General features: G+C 40.2%; 1 protein-coding gene and 1 pseudogene across 2 annotated transcripts in view; one reads left to right on the top strand and one right to left on the bottom strand.

The window, feature by feature from the left end:
- The window catches only part of NLN (neurolysin), a 92,992-nt gene that overhangs the window by 49,169 nt on the left and 21,305 nt on the right, over window positions 1-22,518 (bottom strand). For both annotated transcript variants that reach the window (XM_036278568.1, XM_036278569.1), the window contains exons 2-4: window positions 12,006-12,265; window positions 8,831-8,979; window positions 832-939 (exon numbers count right to left, since the gene is read on the bottom strand). In XM_036278568.1, the coding sequence (XP_036134461.1) occupies window positions 832-939; window positions 8,831-8,979; window positions 12,006-12,265 (517 nt within the window). The remainder of the gene's footprint in view (window positions 1-831; window positions 940-8,830; window positions 8,980-12,005; window positions 12,266-22,518) is intronic.
- Window positions 12,950-14,943, top strand: LOC118641481 (annotated as a pseudogene).

The raw sequence follows: 22,518 nt of genomic DNA, 5'->3' as shown, positions 1-22,518 counted from the left end.
TTCCAACAGGATGTTGTTAGCTGCAACCAAACACATTTTAACTAACATAGTGTTTATGCTCCAAACGGAACTGACGATTGACCAGAAGGGCAAGTCGGATAAGTGAGATCAGTCCCGTTTCCCCTGTAAGTAGCATGAAGAGGACAGGTGTTCAAAGGGCATTCGGGTGGGTGAAAGGTGGTGCCTTCAGGTATAGCTACCATGCTGGATTCCTTTCAAATTTGTTTCCAGTTCTACTGTCTAGAAGAATCACCTGGAAATAAATCATGGGTCATTTTTTTTCCTTTACAAAGAATGAGTTTATTCTGCAGCTGAGTGTACTTCTAAAACTGGAAGATTTGACTGGTGTTAGACAAAAGAAAAAGTTTGAGAAGCAATTTTCAGCAGCTAATCTGTCTACCTTTAAGGGACATATAATAATCGCAAGGTATTCCATTTCAAAGTGCTGGTTTTAAAACTCTCCATCATAAGGATCTTATTACCAGTGCCCTATCTCTGTAAGACCAAGGGAATGAACATACAAATCAACGATTGAGGCCTGGAGCTAGGTATTGGGGAATGTAAGATAGAGCAGAGAAAATAAGCCCAGCACACATGAAACAAATAAAATGTGGATAGGGTTAAAGAAAAATTAAGTTATCAGCTGTGTGTCAGTCACCATGAAGTGGATAGGAGTTGTGGAATTTAAAACCACGGACTATCAAATACATTGTAAATGGATTTCTGTTATGCATTATTTCCCATATTAAAAACATGTGTTTCCCTATTTCCTGTTGCATTTTGTTTTATTTACTCTTTTTTTCCCACTAAGAAAAGGAAACATAAACTCACATTTTGTACTTGTTCTGGAAGATGGAGTCCATTCCTTTTTCCCATTTTAACTGATTTTTCCAAGTACCGTCTGGCTTCAGGCTTTATCTTCCCCAGATCACAGGTTTCCTGAAATTAAAGAGTGACAACCATTCTGTTACAACAGTATCTGGGTAACTTCTAAACTACGAGGCCAAAGCAAATGTATTCATCTCTGTTGGGCTATGAAGCACCCAGGTAATTAAGAGGTAGGCTCTTTTGAAGACCTAATTTATTTTATGCTTTAGTGAGCCTCTGCTCATTTAAAACAGAAAAAATAAATAAATGAAAAGGTAACGAGAATTGCCTGCCTTGTGTAAGAATCAAGAGTGCCTATACCCTTTGCAAGTGTGATAACAGAAGCATTTGCATAATCTCATTCTCAGCATTCTTTATGACCCAGTAGTGGTCTTTCTCACAAAACACATTCTTTATCACAAACCAGAGGATTTAATTTTCTATCATTTGCTAACCTGGTTCCACTTGAGAGGGAGGCATAAAAATGAAGGGCAGATTCTATACAAATGGAGAGTGGGACTCTTTTGCCAACATACCAAAAAAGGACAGCTGGATAAAACCTCAGCAAAAGGCTTCCAACACTTTAAAAATGCTTTACTGACATTTGGCAAGAGTGATCGGAGACTACAGCAAGCTGCGTATGAACAAGTATCTGGGGAAAATGAGTCGGCACGGCACATGGAGGAGGAATGCTGGACAGTGCATTTCAACCTGCACACAGCAACACAACAGCACTCACAGAAAAGAACGAAGGGCCCTGGAGGAAGAAGAAAAATTCCCCTGGCCACAGCAAGGCATAAAAACCCCAGATGGCCCTGGAGGATTTGGCTCAGCGGTAAGAGCATCGGCCTGCAGTCCAGAGAGACCCGGGTTCGGTTCCCACTAAGGGCATGTACCTCGGTTGCAGTTTGTCCCCTGCCCTGGTTGGGTCGTGCTGGTGGCAGCCACTCGATGTGTCCCTTTCACGTCGATGTCTCTCTCCCTCCCTCCCACTCTATCTGAACAAAAAATGGAAAAAAATGTCCTCGGGTGAGGATAAAAAAAAAACAAAAACAAAAAAACAAAACAAAAAAAAACCCCAGATGTTTTTTCAAAACAGGTGGCAAAATGTATAGTACATGGCACATCTGGAAGGCCGGTCAGTGTGTGGTCCCTGGGAGGAAATGGACTCCAGACAGAGTGATAGATTCAGTTTGGTTGAAAGGCAACGAGAGATTTCTATCTCTAGATCCTTAGAGACCTCCCATTGGTTGCACTCTCTCTCCATGAAAGACGTGGGCTGTCCATCCCTGAGCTTTACGTTTTCCCACCTAATTTGATCTTTAAAAGAACGAATTAGATCTTAGCTTTGGAGCCTGCATTTTAGATTGTTGGCACAAGGTTCTTGCAATAATTCTGTAAGTTTTCACATTTTGTTGTAGCAGGTTAATAGAGTTGTACTCTAACTTAGAGTACTCCTTAATAGAACAATCTATATTTCACCTTGCCTACCAATAAAAAATATTTTGTCACAGCAGTGAAGCTCTGGTGCATACATTACTCACAGTTTCCTCTGACTTATTCTCAGTGGAGGCAGAGAACAATCACTCATTTTTCCACAATAACCTCCTTTTATGTCCTTGGAGCATTTCTGAGCATGCTGGCGTGACCGGGGTTGGAACCTTCTCTAGCTGGCATGCACTGGGATCTCAGCAGCAGGTGTCTGCACTGGGAAGAAACCCAGGATGGCCAGAGAGATAACTGGGCTGTGGGCTGGCTCCCTCAGGGATGGCCAGCAGCTCAGATCAGTGTCCATGTGGATGTGACGATTAACCTGAGTTGATCACGGCTGGCTTTAACAGCGCCAGGAAGTCTGTCGTGAGGTGTGGGCCATGGCAACAGGAGTCTCTAGACAGTACAATATTGGAAGTCGTAAGGCTGGGGAGAACGTAGGCAGTAGCTATGTATAGTGGGAGGAGGAGAAAAATGTCCCTGTCGAGAAGGGCCTGGCAAGAGCTGGGTAAGATGAAGGACCCAAGTGAGCAGGTGGAGATCCAGAGCAGAGAGCCTTCCCAGCAGGGCAGTGAGTTTTCCCAGCAGGGCAGACAGCCTTTCCAGCGGGGCCGTGAGCCAAGACAGAAGCCAGGCACACAGATGGACAGCAAGTGGGTACTTGGTTTCCGGGGTTCACGCGGTCACATTTAGCCCTCGGGTCAGGACAGAGGCCCATCGGTCTCACCAGCTGATGTGAGCAGAATTACTCTCTGCACGCAGGATGGGCTCTCATATTAGGTGGGCCTGGACTTGCCATATCTGGGCTGCTACTTCAGAAAGCCTGGAAGTATACTTGGCATAGTAAACTCCAAATTCACAGTCTAGATTAGGTAAGACTAGTTATTCTCCAAATAGTTAATACAAGTGTAAAAAGGTGGATGGATGTTCTGAGAAAAATCACCCCTGAAGTAGGTCTAATTAAAATGGGACTATTACAGAAATATGTGACTTGCCACAAAAACGACACAATGAAAATTGGACTCAACTATAACCAGACACCCTTTGCCAGTCAGACTCGAGGAATTGGGAAATCTCTGGAGGTCTCTGGTAGGAGTAAGGCACTTCTAAAATGTGCTTCTAAAGCACATTCCTGTCTCAGAGAGGATCATAACATTATCCCTCATACTCGCCAGGCAAGGTCAGAGTCCCTGCCCCAGGATTTTCTGAGAGGGAGTCAGGCAGCACTGCTAGACCACTCTGCTGCACTGCACCTCCCTTTCTGAGCAAGAACTTAATCCCCGTGAATCTGAACCAGTTCTCAGGCCTTTTAGGGTGAAGTTTCTCTTTCTTGGGAGAAGTGAGGTGGCTAAAGTTCTCGGAAGTAATTTTCAAACTTATATAACCCAACAACAGAGCTCTTTTTATAGCTCTGGGGTGACAAGATTTAGTTCCCCCCAAGTTCCTCCTGTAACAATGAACTTTTATGTAAAAGTGTGAATACACACACACACACACACACACACACACTCTCTTATGCGTACATTTGTATCTTGTACACTCATTTTACAGATGGAGGGTAAATGAGTTTCCTAAGATCACACAGCTGTTTAGTGGTAAAAATGGGAGTAGAAATAAATTCTTCAAGTTCTTAGTTGAGTACTTGGCCCAATATGCCATACAACTACATTACCATCCTTAATTCATAACTCTTTAGAATTTCATAATAAAAAAGGTGAAACATTTTCTTTTTTTGTTGTTTATTCTTTTCTTTTTTTTTTTTTTTTATCCTCACCCGAGGACATTTTTCCATATTTTGTTCAGATAGAGTGGGAGGGAGAGAGAGAGAAACATCGACGTGAAAGGGACACATCGAGTGGCTGCCACCCACACAACCCAACCAGGGCCGGGGACAAACTGCAACCGAGGCACGTGCCCCTAGCGGGAACCAACCAGGGCTAAGTCATTTTCTTAATTTCCCTGAAATCCTTCCCACCTCCTGTCCCATGATTTTTTGTTTTTTTCTTCACAAGACCTTCACATTTCCAGTTTCTAAAATATGTAAAGAGAATGATTTCAGCGGGATTTTCTGTATTGTGTATACAAAGAAGAAATTACAACATTGTTAAAAGAACTCTGAGGATTAAGCCAGTATATTCCTCTGAATATTATTTAGAGAAAATGACTCATAAACTTCAACTAATAAAGAAATATGAGACAACAGAGTATGATAATACAGACCCTATTACTGCAAAAGCGTACATAGGTATAACTTGTTTAATTAAATGTGTTATGTTTGCAGTTTTTTCTGGTCTTTCTTTTCAATCAGTACATTGACTGTTAGGTTTCTATCCTATAATTGTGAAGAGGACATTCTCAGGCAACTGCCTACATTCAGGACAGAAGGGCTGCCGAAATGTCTGCTTGCCGACTGCAAACTCAATACACTGTCACGAGATTCACGCCTCTGTGTGGGCCACGGGCAGCACAAGGACGTGGGGAGTGGGGAGACAGACTGCCTGAAGACACGCTTTGATTGGGACTACTTCAGATGCATTCAACATGCTTTTACTGAGCTCCTATTCACGCCAGGCACCAGGGAAACAAGGATGAATATCCTCGAGGTGCTTTGGATCATATGAAGAAAAAAAAAGATACATCAGCAAATAATGTCTATCATGTAGTGAATGAAAAGAGAGGTATGTAGGAAGAACAAAAGAGGGGTGCCTGTTTAATGGAGACACTAAGGCAAAGTAGTCGATGCTTTATATGGGATCCCCAGACTTTTAAGAGCTTGACAAAGGTACAATTCAAATAGAATTGATTTTGACAAATGACTAGACTCCATTTCAAAATCCATAAGGCTTGTAAAACAACAATGAGGTATCACCTCACACCTGTCAGAATGGCTGCCATCAATAAGTCATCAAACAACAAGTGTTGGCGAGGGTGTGGAGAAAAGGGGACTCTATCTAGTATACTGCTGGTGGGAATGCAGACTGGTGTAGCCACTACGGAAAACACTACGGTGTTACCTCAAAATTAAAAATTGAACTGCCATTTGACCCAGTGATCCCACTTCTAGGAATATACCCTAAGGAGCCTGAAACACCAATCAGAAAGAATATATGTACCCCCATGTTCATAGCAGCACTATTTACAATAGCTAAGATCTGGAAACAGCCCAAGTGTCCATCAGTAGATGAATGGATCAAAAAGCTGTGGTACATATACACAATGGAGTACTATGCAGCTATAAGAAAGAAAGATCTCTTATCTTTTGAGACGACATGGAGGGACCTGGAAAGTATTATCCTAAGCGAAACAAGCCAAACAGAGAAAGACACGTATCATATGATTTCACTTATTTGTGGAATATAATGAACATAACACTCTGGGGTAGTCCCAGAGACATGGAAGTGGGGTACAGACTGACAATCCCCAGAAGAACGGGTGGTGGGGGAGAGATAAACCACAGAACTTATATGCATGTATGCATGAACAATGGACAACAAAGGTGGGGACAGGGTGGGGAGGTAGGGGGAGGAGGGAATCAGTGGGAGAAAAAGGAGAAACATCTGTAACAAAAATAAATAAATTAATTAATAAAAAAAATCTATAAGGCTTGGTAAGTATTAAAGGGAATTACCATCACCATGCTGAATTTGGGACATAGTTTTCTTTCTTTCTTTCTTCCCCCCTTCCTTCTTTACTCTTTCCCTCCTTCTCTCCTCCTCTCTCATTCTTTTTCCTTCCATGGTTTTAAGGCACTGATTCTAGTATTTTATTTTGGCACTAGGTCTCCATGACTGTAAGAGTACAACACAATACTTAATCCCATGATCTATTCATTTACACAGTAACATTAAAACTCTTCTGTTTAAATCACTAATTGGCTAAGATGAATGGCAAGACCAAAGCCCACAGCTTTAAAAAATATATAAATATTACACTAGATAACTGTATTTCCCAATTTTGCTTGCATAATCCAGACTCCATTTCCCTAAAGAATCTCTCTTCTGTATTATTACTTAGCAGGCCACTGGAAAAGAAGATTATATGTCTGGATTGTTTTAACATGAAGACACCGCACATTTTTCTTACCAATATGGCTGGAAAGAGTGCTTTAATACCTTTTCTGATCTTTGCTGGTTTTTAGCCAACAACTGAGAAACCTTCGCCAGGACTGGGAAATGAGATTTACCATTTATTAAAGTGTCCAATTCTAGCAGAAAACTGATACTGATAGTTCTGGATTTAAAAAAAACTCCCCACCTAGTTTTTGTTCCTCTTTCAAAAAAAAAATAAAAAATAAAAAAAATAAAAACTCCCCAAATCAACATAACTATTTGTCAAGGAAGGCATTTAAGGGTAATAAGCTCCAATGCATAAACACACACAACAGTTATTTTTTATCCTGATGTAGCCTTAACAGACATTGTAAAATCTCCTAAAAATGTTCCCACAATAACCCACATGGATGAGAGTAATTACTGCATTGGAAAGAGGAACACTTATGGGACCAAATCTGAAACCACTATAAATTATTACAATAAAACCCTAAAGTGAACCAGACCAAACACATACGCCAATCTGATGGGTGCACTGGAGTTCACCAGGTCACTGTGCTGTGCTAGTCCGCTGTCCAGTCTGCTATACAGGCAGCAATCTGTTCCTCATCTCAGTGGGATCAGGCCACAATATACACAAAATATACAAAATTTAAAAGAATAACAACAATATCTAAAGTGACAAACCTCCCACATCTTGATAACATTCACAATCAGAGAAGGTGGAATAGTAACAAAAATATTAGACTCAATAACATTAAGATTGAAATACCTTTAAAATCTGTTTTAAATTGAAGTGTAGTTGGCATATAATATTATAGTAGTTTCAGGTGTATAACACAGTGATTTGACATTTTATATGATCACCACACTAAGTGTAGTAACTATCTGTCTGCATGATTCTGTCTATCTGAAATATCAAGAATAGGCAAATCCATAGAGACAGAAAGCAGACTGGCAGTTGCTAGGGGCTGGGGGAGGAGGAAAGAAGAATGACTGACTGCTTAATGGGGTATGGGTTGAAATACCTTTTTGAGGCTAGAAAATCCCAAATAAAAACTTAGAAGTCAGGATGAAAACAGAGCTAAAGAAATAAGAAATTCTCAGGGAAGTTTTAAAATACATATATAATACATAGGTAGAATGGAAATTCAATCATTGGGAATAAAATAAAATAGATAATAAAGGCCACAATTTGAATTACATAGAATAATAACTGGGGTCAAAAAGAAAAAGGGGAACAATTTAACTAATAAAAATAATCATAAAGTTATTTTAATTTGTTATTTTTATAGTACCAAAGATGAACAATTCTGAACCCCAGAGATCATGGATGATAGGGTGAAAAATGCTTGTCTGACATGAGGGAGTAGACAGCATATACACTTTTTTTTTTTTATGCTCATCTGAGGACTTTTTTTTTGCATTTATCTTCAGATACAGCGGGAAGGAGAGAGGAAGAGAGAGAGAGAGAAACATCAATGTGAGGGAGACACACCGAATGGTTGCCACCCACATGACCCCAATGGGGCCAGGGACAAAGTGCAACCAAGGTATGTGCTTTAGGCGGAAATCGAACCCGGGACTCTCTGATCCGCAGGCTGATGCTCTAGCTGCTGAGCCAAACCGGCCAGGGCGACAGCATATACTCTTATATGTCTAATAAAGTCTTGAGTGCATGTTGTAATCACTTGAAATAACACTGCTTTTTATTTCAGCTCTTTCATAATTGCTGAAAGGTACAACATTTCTAAGGTTTTTGCATAAAGATACCTGTAAAATTAAACAACAATGCCTACGATGAAAAAACATGGGCTGTTTTCCAAATTGCTGAGGTGGAAAATAAAAGGTCATGAAAATAAAAATTCAAAGCGAAGACAGGATAAAAATGTTAGAAAGCAACTCCACACTGGTGATGACAAGCCCACCTGGCAGCCTCACCTATGACATTCATTACCCATCATTTCCGAGAGTCCTGAAAAATGTGACGATGACAGACAGGAAAGACTGGCGTGCAGCATCGGTGTTCATCAATATCATGGCCAAAACCGCATGATACTGACTGATAACTCAATTCCACTTGCTGCTGGTTGATCTAATTTCATATACACCTTGCAATATTTTGAAAATTCAAGGAGATTTTTACATTGAACCATCAAGTTCATGATGGCTAAGAAACCTTAGATATATAGATGGACACTCTTTTACACTGGATCTTTAATCTTAAATCAATATAATTAGCAACTAAATATAAACCTAAGTGGTATACGGTATCATCATATAACACTGTGCTCTGCCAAATATTATAATAATTAGAAACAAAATCTAGGAGCATTCAAATACCCTTTACTGCTGGTCAAAGGGCTTTACTTTCTTATTGCAGATTTTTTTTTTCTTTTAAAGGGATTCATAACATCATTTACCTGTAAATGAAGAATTCTCAGAAATATATCTTCTCTCATGCTCATCTCGATATCGAAACGAGAAAGTCTTTTGTCCGCTTCTGTGCTGGCTGCCCGTACTTCTTTGTCAGAGGAGACGTGCTGGGGAAAGTCTAGCATGGTTCGTTCCACTGTCAACAGAGGGAGCAACTGTAAGGACTCCTCAGGTCAGTTTTAAGAAAACTACCTCCTGTCTAGATGAATGATTATCCTGATAAAAGTTTTCCTTTTATACTTTCTGTAAAGATTCCTAAGGCTATCAAAATACAGCATTTAATGCAGGGCTTGGCTGTCCCAGTGGCATTATTAGGAACAATAGGTGTGCACTGAGCACTTATTAAAATATGCTTTGGGTGTAATTTACTCACTATGAATACAGAAAGATAAAGGCATAGTTCTTATACTGAGGCATTTTATAAGCTAGGGAGAAGGGGTGGGGAGCAGCACATGAAAAGATAAAGAACCACACAGGGCAGAGCAGGTCAGCCGTCAAGTGAATGGGATGGTAACTGAAAGCAGCGGTGCTGAGGGCGGGGCTCTGTGCAGGGCCTCATGGAAGAGGCTGGCCCTAGAGGATGGTGGGCAAAGGAGGAGCTCAGAAGAGGACTGGAGAAGTCAAGAGGGTAAGCCTGGGGAAGGGCAGAGACAGAGGATGTTTAAAAAACAAGCACACCAACTTAGTGGGATGGCTTTTATTTAGAATAGAAGTTCTTAACCTTTCTACAGACTTTTTCAAGAATTTAATCGAAGTTATGGACCCTCCTCCAATGCAAACATTCATACAAACATAAAGAGTTCTGTACAATTTCAGAAGATTCCCAGGAAACTCAGTAGACACAACCAGTAAAGAGCTGAATATTGGGGCTATTCCTACTAAATGATGGTGCTAATGTAGTCTACTCTAATTTGACATGTTAAAGTTGGCTCAGAAGAGGACTGGAGAAGTTAAGAGGGTAAAACCCAAGTTGGCTCTTGGATTTTTCACACATTTGTATTTAGACTTTAATTGGGCAAAATCTGACGTCAATGAACTAACCCATACTATAGAAACAAATGCGTATGTATAGTTTACAGTGATGATCGTGGTTATTCTGTGACAAGGAACACAGTTCCATTTTATGTATAGTACTTTACAGGTTGTAAATAGGTCGAGTTTACACATGTGATATGTGGAAAATCGAAGAGACATCCTTTACATACCAAGAAATTGTACAGTTAAAGAAGCTACCTCGTTCTTATCAGTCCTCTTAAAACGTCGTTACAAATAAAGGTGTAAAAATATTGCCACAGATATCTGAATAAATTCATCATGTGTTTAAAAAAACCAAATTAGATAATTATTTTTTTAGGATTTGATTTAGTTAATTTTATGTCACTTAATTAAAGGAAGAATGAAACAGATTTAAATTTTAATACCTACAATAGTTATTCAAGGATATAAATAACTAACAGTTATCATTTCTGTTTACTTTTTAAAATGAGCTCAAAAAGATTATTAAGGAAGACAAAACTGCTCAGGAACTTAAATGAGCAGCATAAAATACAAGGACCTAAAATTGGAAACATATTCTTAAACCAACAATAATACTGGAAGCCATTTCCTTCCTTACATTGCCACAAAGATCTGCAACCAGACTTACACTCCTGCTGCCAAACTATAAACAATGCTGATATCTTAATACCTGACACTAGACGAGGGGGGGTTTTAACAGCTCTGGCTGGAGGCAGAATGAATTCTGTGAACAAGCACAGATAGAGAAAGTTAATCTTTAAAAACCTATTTCTAGGATGATTAACCCACAAAGATAAATTTATGGGAAAGTAAGAACAAACATCATAAAACTAAAAGTATATTTAAAAGATGTATTAGTGGGGAAAAGGATAATTCTTTAAAAAATATTTTATTTGTTTTTTCCTACAGATTTTAATATGTTAAATGTATATGTCACCAGGCTGGCAGACCATCTTGCTCATAAGTGACTGCAGACATGAGTATCTGAACCAAGGAGAAATCGTATATAGGGTGGAAAACACAGGCAATTACCTACTGGGAAAGCTCTGCTAAATGGGGACCAACCCCATCCCTTTGACTTTCACTAATCAGACCCTTTTTATTACGAGTTTAAACTCAGGGCTCTTAACAAGATGTAGTGGCCACTGATGAGAGTGATACAGTTGGTAGCTGAGGCAGAAACTGGAATGAAAGAGTAGCGGTCAGAGAAAGTAGCCAAGTCCCCATTATGAGGGACACATATAGTAGGGAACTCTTGGTGTTGAGGGGTTGGAGAGGGTAAAGTGATGGCCAGGTTACTAGGGCTCTGGAGAGTTCTGGACAATCTTCCCAATTCCAGAAGGCATACTAATGTTTACGATACCCAGTTCAACAGACACAGTATTATGTTCTTATGAAGCTTGAACACACAGCCAAGGTTGTTTAGTCGTAATTATCATACAAGATATATTGAACCCTTAGAGGTAATTGTTGTAAATCTTCATTTCTTATTACTCAAAGAGTCTAATACTCATATAATAACAATAATATATTGTAAGTGCAGGAAAAATGGAAAAGAGAGAAAAATAACAATCAACTGTTAACCCACCATCTGAGATATTAACTATCATTAAAATTTGTGTTATTAAATTATTAACATTTTCTTCTGGCTTTCCTTCTATGTCTCTTTTTTCTGGGTCATTAAATACTGCTTCTAAACATGATTTTAATGGCTCCATAGAGGGTGAGTATATCATAATTTATTTAGTCGTTCTATTTGTTGGCACTTAGGGGTTGCTTCTAAGCTTTTGCTTATGAGAGAGTACCTGTTTATACACACATACATTTAAACATGATTTTCCTGTACCTGATTATTTCCTTAGACTAAATGTATAGATGTGGAATTACTAGGCCAGGGTTTGAACTTCTTTAAAGTTTTCATATATACTGTCAATGCTCTCCAGAAAGCAGTGGTAATGAGTGTACATTTTATAGCACCTTTGCTAATATAAAAAATTTTAATCTTAGGTAACTTAATTCCAAACAATTAATTCATCATTAGGTAAAACCAATGTCTTGTAAAATTGGAAAACGGATTGCCAAGACAGAAGGTGGTTTACGATACCCACAAAATGAAATATGGATGTGCTGTTGCATCCTACTCACCCGCGTACTTCACCTCCACATCTGCCAGAGCCTGCAAACAGTTCTCGTAAGTTACTTCTTCAAGGTCAAGCATTCCAACAGCATCGTACACCTGTTTGGTCTGCACAATGAGCTCCTCAGTTCTTGTTTTAATTTGATCTGGTGAAAGATCCCATCTTAAAACATTCCTGCCAGCCGCAGTATAGGAAGACACTGCCCGAAGAGGAGACATCACTTCTCTCCCTAAAGTCATTCTGAATAAAATCCTGCAACCACCAACTCTAAAAATAAGCAGAAAGAGAAGAAAAACTAGGCATTTCTGTTGGTCTAAAGTCAATATGCAAATGGCTATTATCTAATTAAATTTAAGTTAAAAAGAAATTTATAATAGAATTGAGCAAACTTCTTTCAGCTGAACATAGAATGCATAAAACTCAATGCTCCAGGAAAGGTGCCAATGCAGGAATCGAACCTCTGAGGGGTCACTCGATCTGCTAGGACCTGCCCACCATTTCTGTGCAATAATGTTGGTGTTATTTGAGGTGGCAGGCAGGATGCCTGCCTTTTGGTGTGTTTGGGTGAGCTGCTGGGCAAGCCAAGGAGAGGCTGGATGGTTAAGCCAAAAACAAGGAATTCCTGGTTAAACTGAAGATGTCATTTGGGAACCAAAAATCTTAACAAATCTCTTGGACCTTGAGCCACATATTTTCCCCGAAAAGTATGCCTTTTTTTTCCAGCAAAATTTTGTTGAGGGCATGTTATTGAGGAATGAACTGAGGCGGATCTGTGGAGCTCATTTAATGGCAACTGTGCTAGAAATCTGAAGACCTGCAGGAGATTTAAAACCAACTCTTGTTAGAACTTTTTAAAAGATTGAGAAATTATCAAAATGCACATGAATCAGGTTTTAATAAATGGGTGGATAGGCTGTCCACTGTACCATTTCTTTCTTTCAATTCTCAGGCATGGTTGGCAGCGAGAGCTGTGTAACATTTACAAATTCAATAAAAAGTAAATATATGAAAAAACAACCCTCGATGCTCTTGTATTTATTTTTCTTGAATAGTTATAGATTTAATGAAATATATATTTTCCGAACTTTAAATTGTTTATGTAATTAAGTCATAGAAAAATAAAGTTAGATGTCAAAGACATAATAATTGTCCTTTATAAATGAAACCAGTAATTTTTCTTATTTAAATGTTTTTCCTGTGCCAATGTCTACATACTATGCATGCAGATTCAAAGATATTTGGCATTCAGCAAGAAAACATTTAAAACATTTTCTTTTTATGTTGAACACCAATTAATACATTTTCGACCAAAATTTTATGTGTATCAAGAATGGAAATTTGAATTTAAGATTTGAAAAATAAACTCTAATATAGCTATGATATTGTTCTAAAAGAAAAAAATTAAGAATTAAGGGGTCCTTCAACCTCTTAAACACTCAAATTAATAACTGTTGCCATACTCAGCCAGTGTGGCTCAGTGATCGAGCATAGACCCAAGAACCAAGAGGTCGCCAGTTTGATTCCTGGTCAGGGCACATGCCCAGGTTGTGGGCCACATCCTCAGTGGGGGGCATGCAGGAGGCAGCCAATCAGTTTTCTTTCTCATCAATGCTTCTATCTCTCTCTCCCTCTCCCTTCCTCTCTCTCTAAAAATCAATAAAGAGAGCGCCTGCCGCCGCCGAGCCGAGCCGAGCCAAGCCCGCCCCGCGGACGACCCCGCTGAAACTGTGCCAAGATGTGGAAAACGAGGACAACGAGGAAACCACGGCCCTGGTGTGTGACAACGGCTCCAGGCTGGTCAAGGCCGGCTTTGCGGGCGACGACGCGCCCCGCGCAGTCTTCCCTTCCATCGTGGGCCGCCCGCGCCACCAGGGCGTCATGGTGGGAATGGGTCAGAAGGATTCCTATGTAGGTGATGAGGCCCAGAGCAAGCGAGGTATCCTGACTCTCAAATACCCCATTGAGCACGGCATCATCACCAACTGGGACGACATGGAGAAGATCTGGCACCATACCTTCTACAATGAGCTGCGTGGGGCTCCTGAGGAACACCCCACTCTGCTCACCGAGGCCCTGCTGAACCCCAAGGCTAACCGTGAGAAGATGACCCAGATCATGTTTGAAACCTTCAATGTCCCTGCCATGTATGTGGCCATCCAGGCAGTGCTGTCCCTATATGCTTCTGGACGTACCACAGGCATCGTTCTGGACTCTGGGGATGGTGTAACTCACAACGTTCCCATCTATGAGGGCTACGCTTTGCCCCAAGCCATCATGCGTCTGGATCTAGCTGGTCGGGATCTCACTGACTACCTCATGAAGATCCTCACTGAGCGTGGCTACCCCTTTGTCACCACCGCTGAACGTGAAATTGTGCGTGACATTAAAGAGAAGCTGTGCTATGTTGCTTTGGATTTTGAGAACGAGATGGCCACAGCTGCTTCTTCATCCTCCCTGGAGAAGAGTTATGAACTGCCTGATGGCCAAGTCATCACTATTGGCAACGAGCGCTTCCCGCTGCCCCGAGACGCTCTTCCAGCCCTCCTTCATCGGTATGGAATCTGCTGGCATCCATGAAACAACTTATAATAGCATCATGAAGCGTGATATTGATATCCGCAAGGATCTGTATGCCAACAATGTCTTATCTGGAGGTACCACCATGTACCCTGGGATTGCTGATCGCATGCAAAAGGAAACCACTGCCCTGGCTCCCAGCACCATGAAGATTAAGATTATTGCTCCCTCTGAGCGCAAGTACTCTGTGTGGATCGGGGGCTCCATCCTGGCCTCCCTGTCCACCTTCCAGCAGATGTGGATCAGCAAGCAGGAGTACGATGAGGCAGGCCCATCCATCGTCCACCGCAAATGCTTCTAAGGTGCCTTCTCTCTTAGTCTACCTTACATTCAGGATGACAGTATTATGCTTCTTGGAGTCTTCCAACCCCCCCCATCTCTCATCAACCATTGTACAGTTTGTTTACACACGTGCAATTTATTTGTGCTTCTAATATTTATTGCTTTATAAATAAATCAGATCAGAACTTGCAACCCCCCCAAAAAATAAATAAACAAAAATCAATAAAGAAAGGAGGGTGTCAATGGGGGAAAAATGAGAAACATCTGTAACAAAAACAAATAAATAAAAAATTTTTAAAAATCAATAAAAATATATATTTTTTTAAATTGATGCCATGTGTGCATCTATCTACAAATATATAGATGTTTGTGTGTATAGATAATTTTAGAGCTTATAAATAAAAATGTTACAATTAATAGTTAACATTTATTGTGTTTAGGCACTGTACTAAGTGCTTTTCATTTATTAACTCAGTTCTCATAAAAACCCCACGAGGCAGATACTGTGGTTATTCTTGTATTACCAAAGAGGAAACTAAAACACAAAGAATTAACTACCCAAGGTCACTTATAGTGGGAGCTAGGATTAAAAGCCAGGAAGTATAAATCCAGATTCTACACTCCTAGCCACTATGCTAAACTTTATTCCTATTATCTTACAAGATCCCCAAACAACCTTGTAATGCAGGTGTGACATTTCCCCCTTTTTACAGACGATGCAATTGAAGCTCAGAGAAGCTAAGTGACTTGTTTAAGGCCATTCGCTCAGCAAATATTTATGAGCCTGTACTGTGTCTGGTCATTGTGACAGGTACTGAGAATAAAAAGGCAAACGAACTGGGACCTTGCTATTATAAGGCGATGGAGAAGACAGATTGATAAACAGGTAGTTATACTTTATTGATATGAGTGCTGATAGGGTCAGTGGAAGGAACTCTGAAGACCACAAGAGGAGCTTTTCTAAGAAGATTTTCTAGAAGGAGAAATGAGCAAGAGCTGGACAATGTGCTATCCAAAGACCAAAGGCTGTAAGGAGAGAGGACTCTGAAAAGGTAAGTAGGAGGTACTGAATGCAGAGACTCAGGAACCATTAAAGAGTTCAACCTTGAAGGCAACAAGAGGCACTGAAGTGTTTTAATCCGGTGAGAGATGAAATAAAATATGCATTTTAGAGAAATCAGTCAAATCATGGTGAGCTGAAAGTTTTGGAAAAGAGAAATCATTCTAGAGGAAAGCTATTCCTGTATTTGGAGCATAAGATTTTGGTATACTGAACCAGAAAACAAAGGGAATTGGAGTAATTTAATCAATATAAGTTGGTACTGAATGGATGTGTGGGGGAGATGAGAGAGTCAAGGAGGATGTCCAGGTTTCTGTCTTAGAAATGGGTCAACAGATGGTGGTACCATCACTAAAATAGGGAACTGAGAAAGGGGAGGAACAGGCTCTTTGCAGGGAGGGCGGGATTCAACTTTGGACTTGCCAAGAGGCTGTGACACATGTAAGTGGAATTCATTAACATTAAATGGTAATTGAAGTTAGAGGGGTGGTTGACTGGCCTAAGGGAATTTGTAGTGAGAACAGAACAACTGAGTTCTAACTAGTTTAATCACTGAGATAGAAGGAAAACCAAGCCAGGCTGGGTCTAGAAAGTTGTGAAAAGCAAGCACTAAAAACGGAAGGGAGTGAATAAGAGTACCAAATATACAAATACAGAAAGATGAAAGAGTCTCTACTGAATTTAGCAACAGAAATGCCATTGATGACTATGGCAGGAGCAGGGCCAGTGGGTGATAGGGGTAGAAGTTCGATGCCTATGACTGGGGGTGTGAAGAAGACAAAGAACTGGAGAGAGTATGCCTAAACAATTCTCTACAGAGTTGGCTGTGAAAACAAGGAAAGCAAACTCAGTGTGTAGTTGGAAAGGACTGAGGGAATAGAAGGGATGAATTTCTAACATAGGAGAGACCTAATTACTGATGCCCTTAATTGTCCATATTAACCAAAGTCCTTGATGTGAAACATACTGGTTGATGGACCCAAGGCTAGCAGACTATTTTCTAATATACAGGGTATCCAAAAAAATGTATACAGGGTATCTGTAGATTTTATTACATTTGGACAATGAAATGTATTTTAATAAATGCTGGCTTTATAATTATTCAAAGTTGTGTATACATTTTTTGGGACACCCTATATTTTTAGATTTCTCCTTCAACCAGTTGAGTTATATATTTACCAAGGGTCAAGTTCCAAAACCTGTTTATGACTATTATGCTTGTTTTCATGCAATTTAAACATGTAGCTGATTAAATGTATGCAAAAGGAATGATTTGTTGTTGAGCTGAAATGTTTTGGAAATACTTTTTAATAGCTACTGACTAAAAAGCCAACCAAAAACAAAACAAAACAAAACAAAACAAACGGTTGTAATAGAAGTTTAAGAAAAGAATTGTGATGATTCAGAAGACTTCTGATTCCGATTAATTATGTGTGTCTTTAGGTTTATTCCTGCTCCACTTTAACAAAATAAAAACTAAAATTGGAAATAAAAAATTGTACATTTTAGGTGTAGTTATACAAGGAGAGCAAGGAATTCTAATCAAGTGATTCATACTTGACAAAAAGGCCTACATCTTACATTAAAATATTTGGAAATAAATATACATATGTTTTGTTTGAATACATAGTTTAAGCAATTTATCAATTTTTATGATTCCACTTTAAACTAATTTTTTCAACCTATTATTAAATGACACAGGAAAAGGTCCTAATGGGGGTAGGAACAAAAGGCATGTAAAACACGGGCAGAGCAATTTGTTTCAGATAGGAGGAAGGACTATAGCTGCAGTAATGTCAATAAAACCGGTAAAATGGGAGTGGTTTGGTTATAGTAAAAATGTGAGCTGTCTGGAAGGGGGAGAGAGAAACATCGGTTTGTTGTTCCACTTATTTATGCATTTGTTACTTGATTCCTGTATGGGCCCTGACTGGGGATTGAACCAGAAACCTTGGCATATGAGATATCTGGATTTAAGAATTCAAAGGCTAAATAGTATGACAAAATCCAGGATATTTTCTTGGAAGTGGATTATAAACGAGCCGAAGAATGCAAAGAGCCAACAACCTGGTACTGGATAAATTGTCTCTGTGAGGAGTGGAGTCCACAGCTTGACAGCTGGGCCTGGGAGTAGAAAGGAAGACTGAACCAGGAACTGAAGTCATCAAAGAACGAAGGGGACTGACCAGGTGGCTGGGAGAGGACACTGGGCAGGGTACAGAACAGTAAACCGATCGAGAGCCTAGAAGTTGTTTTCACATGAAGAAGTGTTGGCCTGGGACAATAACTGGGGGCGAGGCGGGAGCTGGGAAACAAGGACGATGCGCATTTTCCTCCTTACTTTGTGGTATGGAAGAAAGAGGGGTGTAGGGAAAGCATTTTCCTCAGGGCTAAGTGGATGTCAGTAAGAATGAAAAGGAGGCAATCCAGAGCATGAGGAAATAGAGGAGTGTGTTTACTACAAGACAAGGGTTCCAGAAGTAACAAGGAAGAAGTGTAAGTGTACAGCAGAGAGCCACGTCCGTAGTGCTTGTCCAGCCAGTCACCTCTTCTCCCCGTGCAATTATATACACATTTTCTCCCCAGTACCCACGCACACCCCACATAGCCCATGACCTTCCAAGGCAGCTGCCCCTACCTCAGAACTCCTCGGAGAGAAAGGGGTCTTATTCCTGCTAAGTGTAAATAAGCAAGCTGTGTCCTTGACTGCAGCCGCATCCAGCTTATGAGAAAGAGTGGAACCTGATTTAGGGTGAAATAAACTCTATGAATGTAAAAATAAAGGAAGGAAACCAGATATTTACTGACACCACTGAGCCCCTAGATCAACTAATTCTGAAGCCTGAGCCACAGATAGACTTTTGAGTTATGTGAGTCTATTGTTTAAGCCTTGGTTTAAATGTGGTTTTGTTATTTGACTCATACGGGGCCCTGACTGATAAAGGAATAAAAACTGATAAAGGAATGAGCACAGGAAAAAAAAGTATAAAGGTCAGAATACAAGAAATGATGAGTGCCCTGGCTGGTTTGGCTCAGCGGTTAGAGAGTCGGCCTGCGGTCCAGAGAGACCCGGGTTCGGTTCCCGCTAAGGTCATGTACCTCGGTTGCAGTTTGTCCCCAGCCCTGGTTGGGTTGTGCATGTGGGAGGCAGCCACTTGATGTGTCCCTTTCACATGATGTTCCCCCCCCCCACTCTATCTGAACAAAAAATGAAAAAATGTAGAGGATAAAAAAAAAAAAAAGAAATAATGAGTGACTGGAGGGTCATATAAGCTTGGTGATGGCCTAAAATAACAGGGACGTGAAGTTCAATGTGTGGAGCTGTCTGAAAAATTTCCAAGATAATTATTCCCACAATTCCTCATAGATACACAGAACTATGAAAGAGTCAGCCAAGACCATGATCGATTGGGCTCCCAAGGAAGTTCTAGGACAGGTGAAGAGGCTGGCCATGGGGCTACTGAGGCAATGAATAGCAAGTGGATGACTAATGACTAAAACGTAGGACTTCTGCTTTTTTTTTTTTAATCCTCACCCGAGGACATTTTTGCATTTTATCTTCAAATAGAGCAGGAGGGAGAGAGGGAGGAAGAGAGAGAGAGAAACATGGATGCGAGAGAGTCACATCAACTGGTTGCCACCCACATGACCCCAACCGGGGCTGGGGACAAACTGCAACTGAGGTATGTGCCCTTAGCAGGAACTGAACCCAGGACTCTCTAGTCTGTGGGCCAATGCTCTAACTGCAGAGCCAAACTGGGCAGGGCAGGACTTCTGCATCTTAATTACTTGTTCTTTTCACCACTCCTCTTAGTACAAACCAATTAATATGGACACATTTTCATTATTGTTAAACAGCTTTAAAAGCAAATTATTCCAAATATTTCATTGATAGATGACCTCCACTGTTCTTCATTTATTTCCTAACATTTATCAAAAGGTTGAGTGTTTGGTTACAGCATAACCTGATTTTAACTCAGTTAAATTGATAAAGATGTCAGCACCTGAACTCTAGCCATACAGATATATATCCATGCACCCTTGTACAGCTTCCATTGCAATGAACAAACAACCACGTCTTCCCTTAAATAATATTACCCCCTGAACATGGAAGGGGTGAAAAGAAAGACACAGAAGTTAGAAATCATGATTTCATGGGTCAACAGAACACATTAAGTTTTTTGTGTTATACCTTCTTTTCTCGCCTTCTGGGATTTTGTCTTAATTTCCTTCATGATTTATAATTCTTGTTACCAAAGAAAAGGAATGGAGACAGAAGGATCCCCTTATACTTCCAACTAAAACGTTTTGATCTACTGAGAATTTTTCTATCTGCATTATCTCTGCTTTCCCTCTTCCATCGTCATGGTTCTGAGCATCCCCCTTTGTTAGGATTTCAAGCTCACCAATGTTTGGAATGTTGGTACATTTCTCTTCTTCCTTAGTACGTGGGTGGGAGAACCACTGAGTGTATCTGCAGTCATTCTAGCAACTGTGCTTGTAACCTTCAGAATCTGATGAGGATTTTCTTTAATTGGCTTTTTGCAACTGAGACCTACAAAAGTTGAAAGCAGGCAACAGATGATCTGTCTTTCTCTACAGTGGTTACTATGTGCATTTGAAAGTTAAAACCTAGTTCAAATCTGAGATTTCTACTGTCTAATTAAACACTGGATGTTGTTGTTGTTGTTGTTGTTGTTGTTGTTGTTTTTCCTAAAAACTTCCAGGGTCTTTATTATTTCTGTCCCAACCACACTTTCTTCATGGTCTTTGAAGTACTTTCAACACGAACTCTGTGAAATTTCTAACTAAGAAATAATACAGAATACTATACTGGAATTGATGGGAAGGTGCAATTGTTAGGCTGTAGTCTCCTCTGTCCAACTCACAAAGCATGTAGGCAGAGAAAGCAAGTGGCATAGATTTTGACACAGATCACCAGGTTGCAGAATTTCATTTGGACTAATGAGCATACCACAGCTATTTTGAGTTCATTGTTGTCTTAACATTTTATGGAATGTACTTTCAGAAATGTTCTGACTTACTGGGTTCATTTCCCTTTGAAGCATAGTTTAAAGGCCTCTACTTCAAGGCTTCTTTGACCATTCCAGTTCATCCAGATCTGAGCTTCTCACCATTCATCTGTGCCATTCATTTTAGACATTTAAATTACTGTCATTCACCTGTTTGATCAGCTTGGCTTGTGTTCTATATTAGATTAGGACTTTCTCAAGCCCAATAACCATTGCACATTTCTTTTTCACACCCCCAACCCAAAGTCACTGCACACTGCTGAGCAAATAATAGATGTTCATTATGTGTCTGAAATGAGATGGGATTGATACGGCTAAAACATGACAGCAACACCATTTTCCTTCATTATCACAAATAAACATCCATGCAGGGAAATGTTTTATTAGAGCCAGGACTCAAGTGAAACTCCATCATGTAAAATGTCATAACTCCTATTCCCCACAATTTACATTTTGTCCATGTTCTTATCCTTTCCCTGTGGTGTTACTATGTTGTAGCACATGGTTTGCATGGCACTTCCTGACATTTGCCCCAATTCTTCAAAACACTTGGCCAATAGTCCTACTATTTACTCTGGAACTAATAGTTCTCTACAAGCTCCTATAGAGGGCTGCATTTCATCAATCCCCCAGACTGTAATTCCTGTATGTTTATTTTAATTATTTCTCTTGTTCCATTTTATCAGAACCATCCCTTTCTAATCTTGATTCCTACTGCTCATAAAGTTGTTTGTTGCAGTCACTGATTGAACTACGTCATCTGTCTCTTTACCATTTATCAGGCCATAGCTCAAGCCCAAGCTCCTTTCATCAGAGCATATAGGATTCCTTGCCCAGCCATGCACCTGCCCGAGGTTTACCTGTTCCTTTCGGCACTTAGCCCACTTCTACCTTGAATCATTTGGCTGAGGAGTTCTTTACCCACTACATCTGTGCTGTTCAACACAGTGGCCACATGTGGTTATTTAAATTGAAATTAAGAGTAAATAAAACTAAAAATTCAGTTTCTCAGTTGCACTATGCACATCTCCAGGGCTCAGTAACCACTGTGGCCAGTGTCTGCGCTATAGGACAGCACAGATATAGAACATGCTCATCCTTGCAGAAAGTTCTAACACTTTCTGGTAACACTGTGGTAGACATCTCATTTTGGAAATCAGATGCACGCCTGCACCCTCCCAGGGGTATCCTTCCTCTTTTCCACTCTTCAAGCAGTTCTCTGGTGTCTTCTTTGGAGGGAAGAAAGAACAGAAAGTGAAAAAGGGAGAATTTACTGAGTAATTCCTATGGGCCAGGCAGTGCAAAAACACTCATTTAATCCTAACAACACGATGAGACATGTATGACTAAACACTCCTTTCAACAGACACAGTGTAGCAGAAAATACTTTTAGTTCTACAAGGAATGGACTAAAGGTACTAACAATGTGATTAAAATATAAAAGTGGCCCGGCTGGTGTGGCTCAGTGGTTGAGCGTTGACCCATGCATCAAGAGGTCGCCAGTTCAAATGCCGATCAGGACACATGCCCAGGTTGTGGGCCTAATCCCCAGTGGGGGGGCATGCAGG

This window comes from Molossus molossus, unplaced genomic scaffold, assembly GCF_014108415.1.
Source record: "Molossus molossus isolate mMolMol1 unplaced genomic scaffold, mMolMol1.p scaffold_m16_p_3, whole genome shotgun sequence".
NCBI classification, from domain to species: domain Eukaryota; kingdom Metazoa; phylum Chordata; class Mammalia; order Chiroptera; family Molossidae; genus Molossus; species Molossus molossus.
The sequence above is the reverse complement of the archived record's forward strand: the minus strand, read 5'-3'. Positions and strand labels throughout refer to the sequence as shown.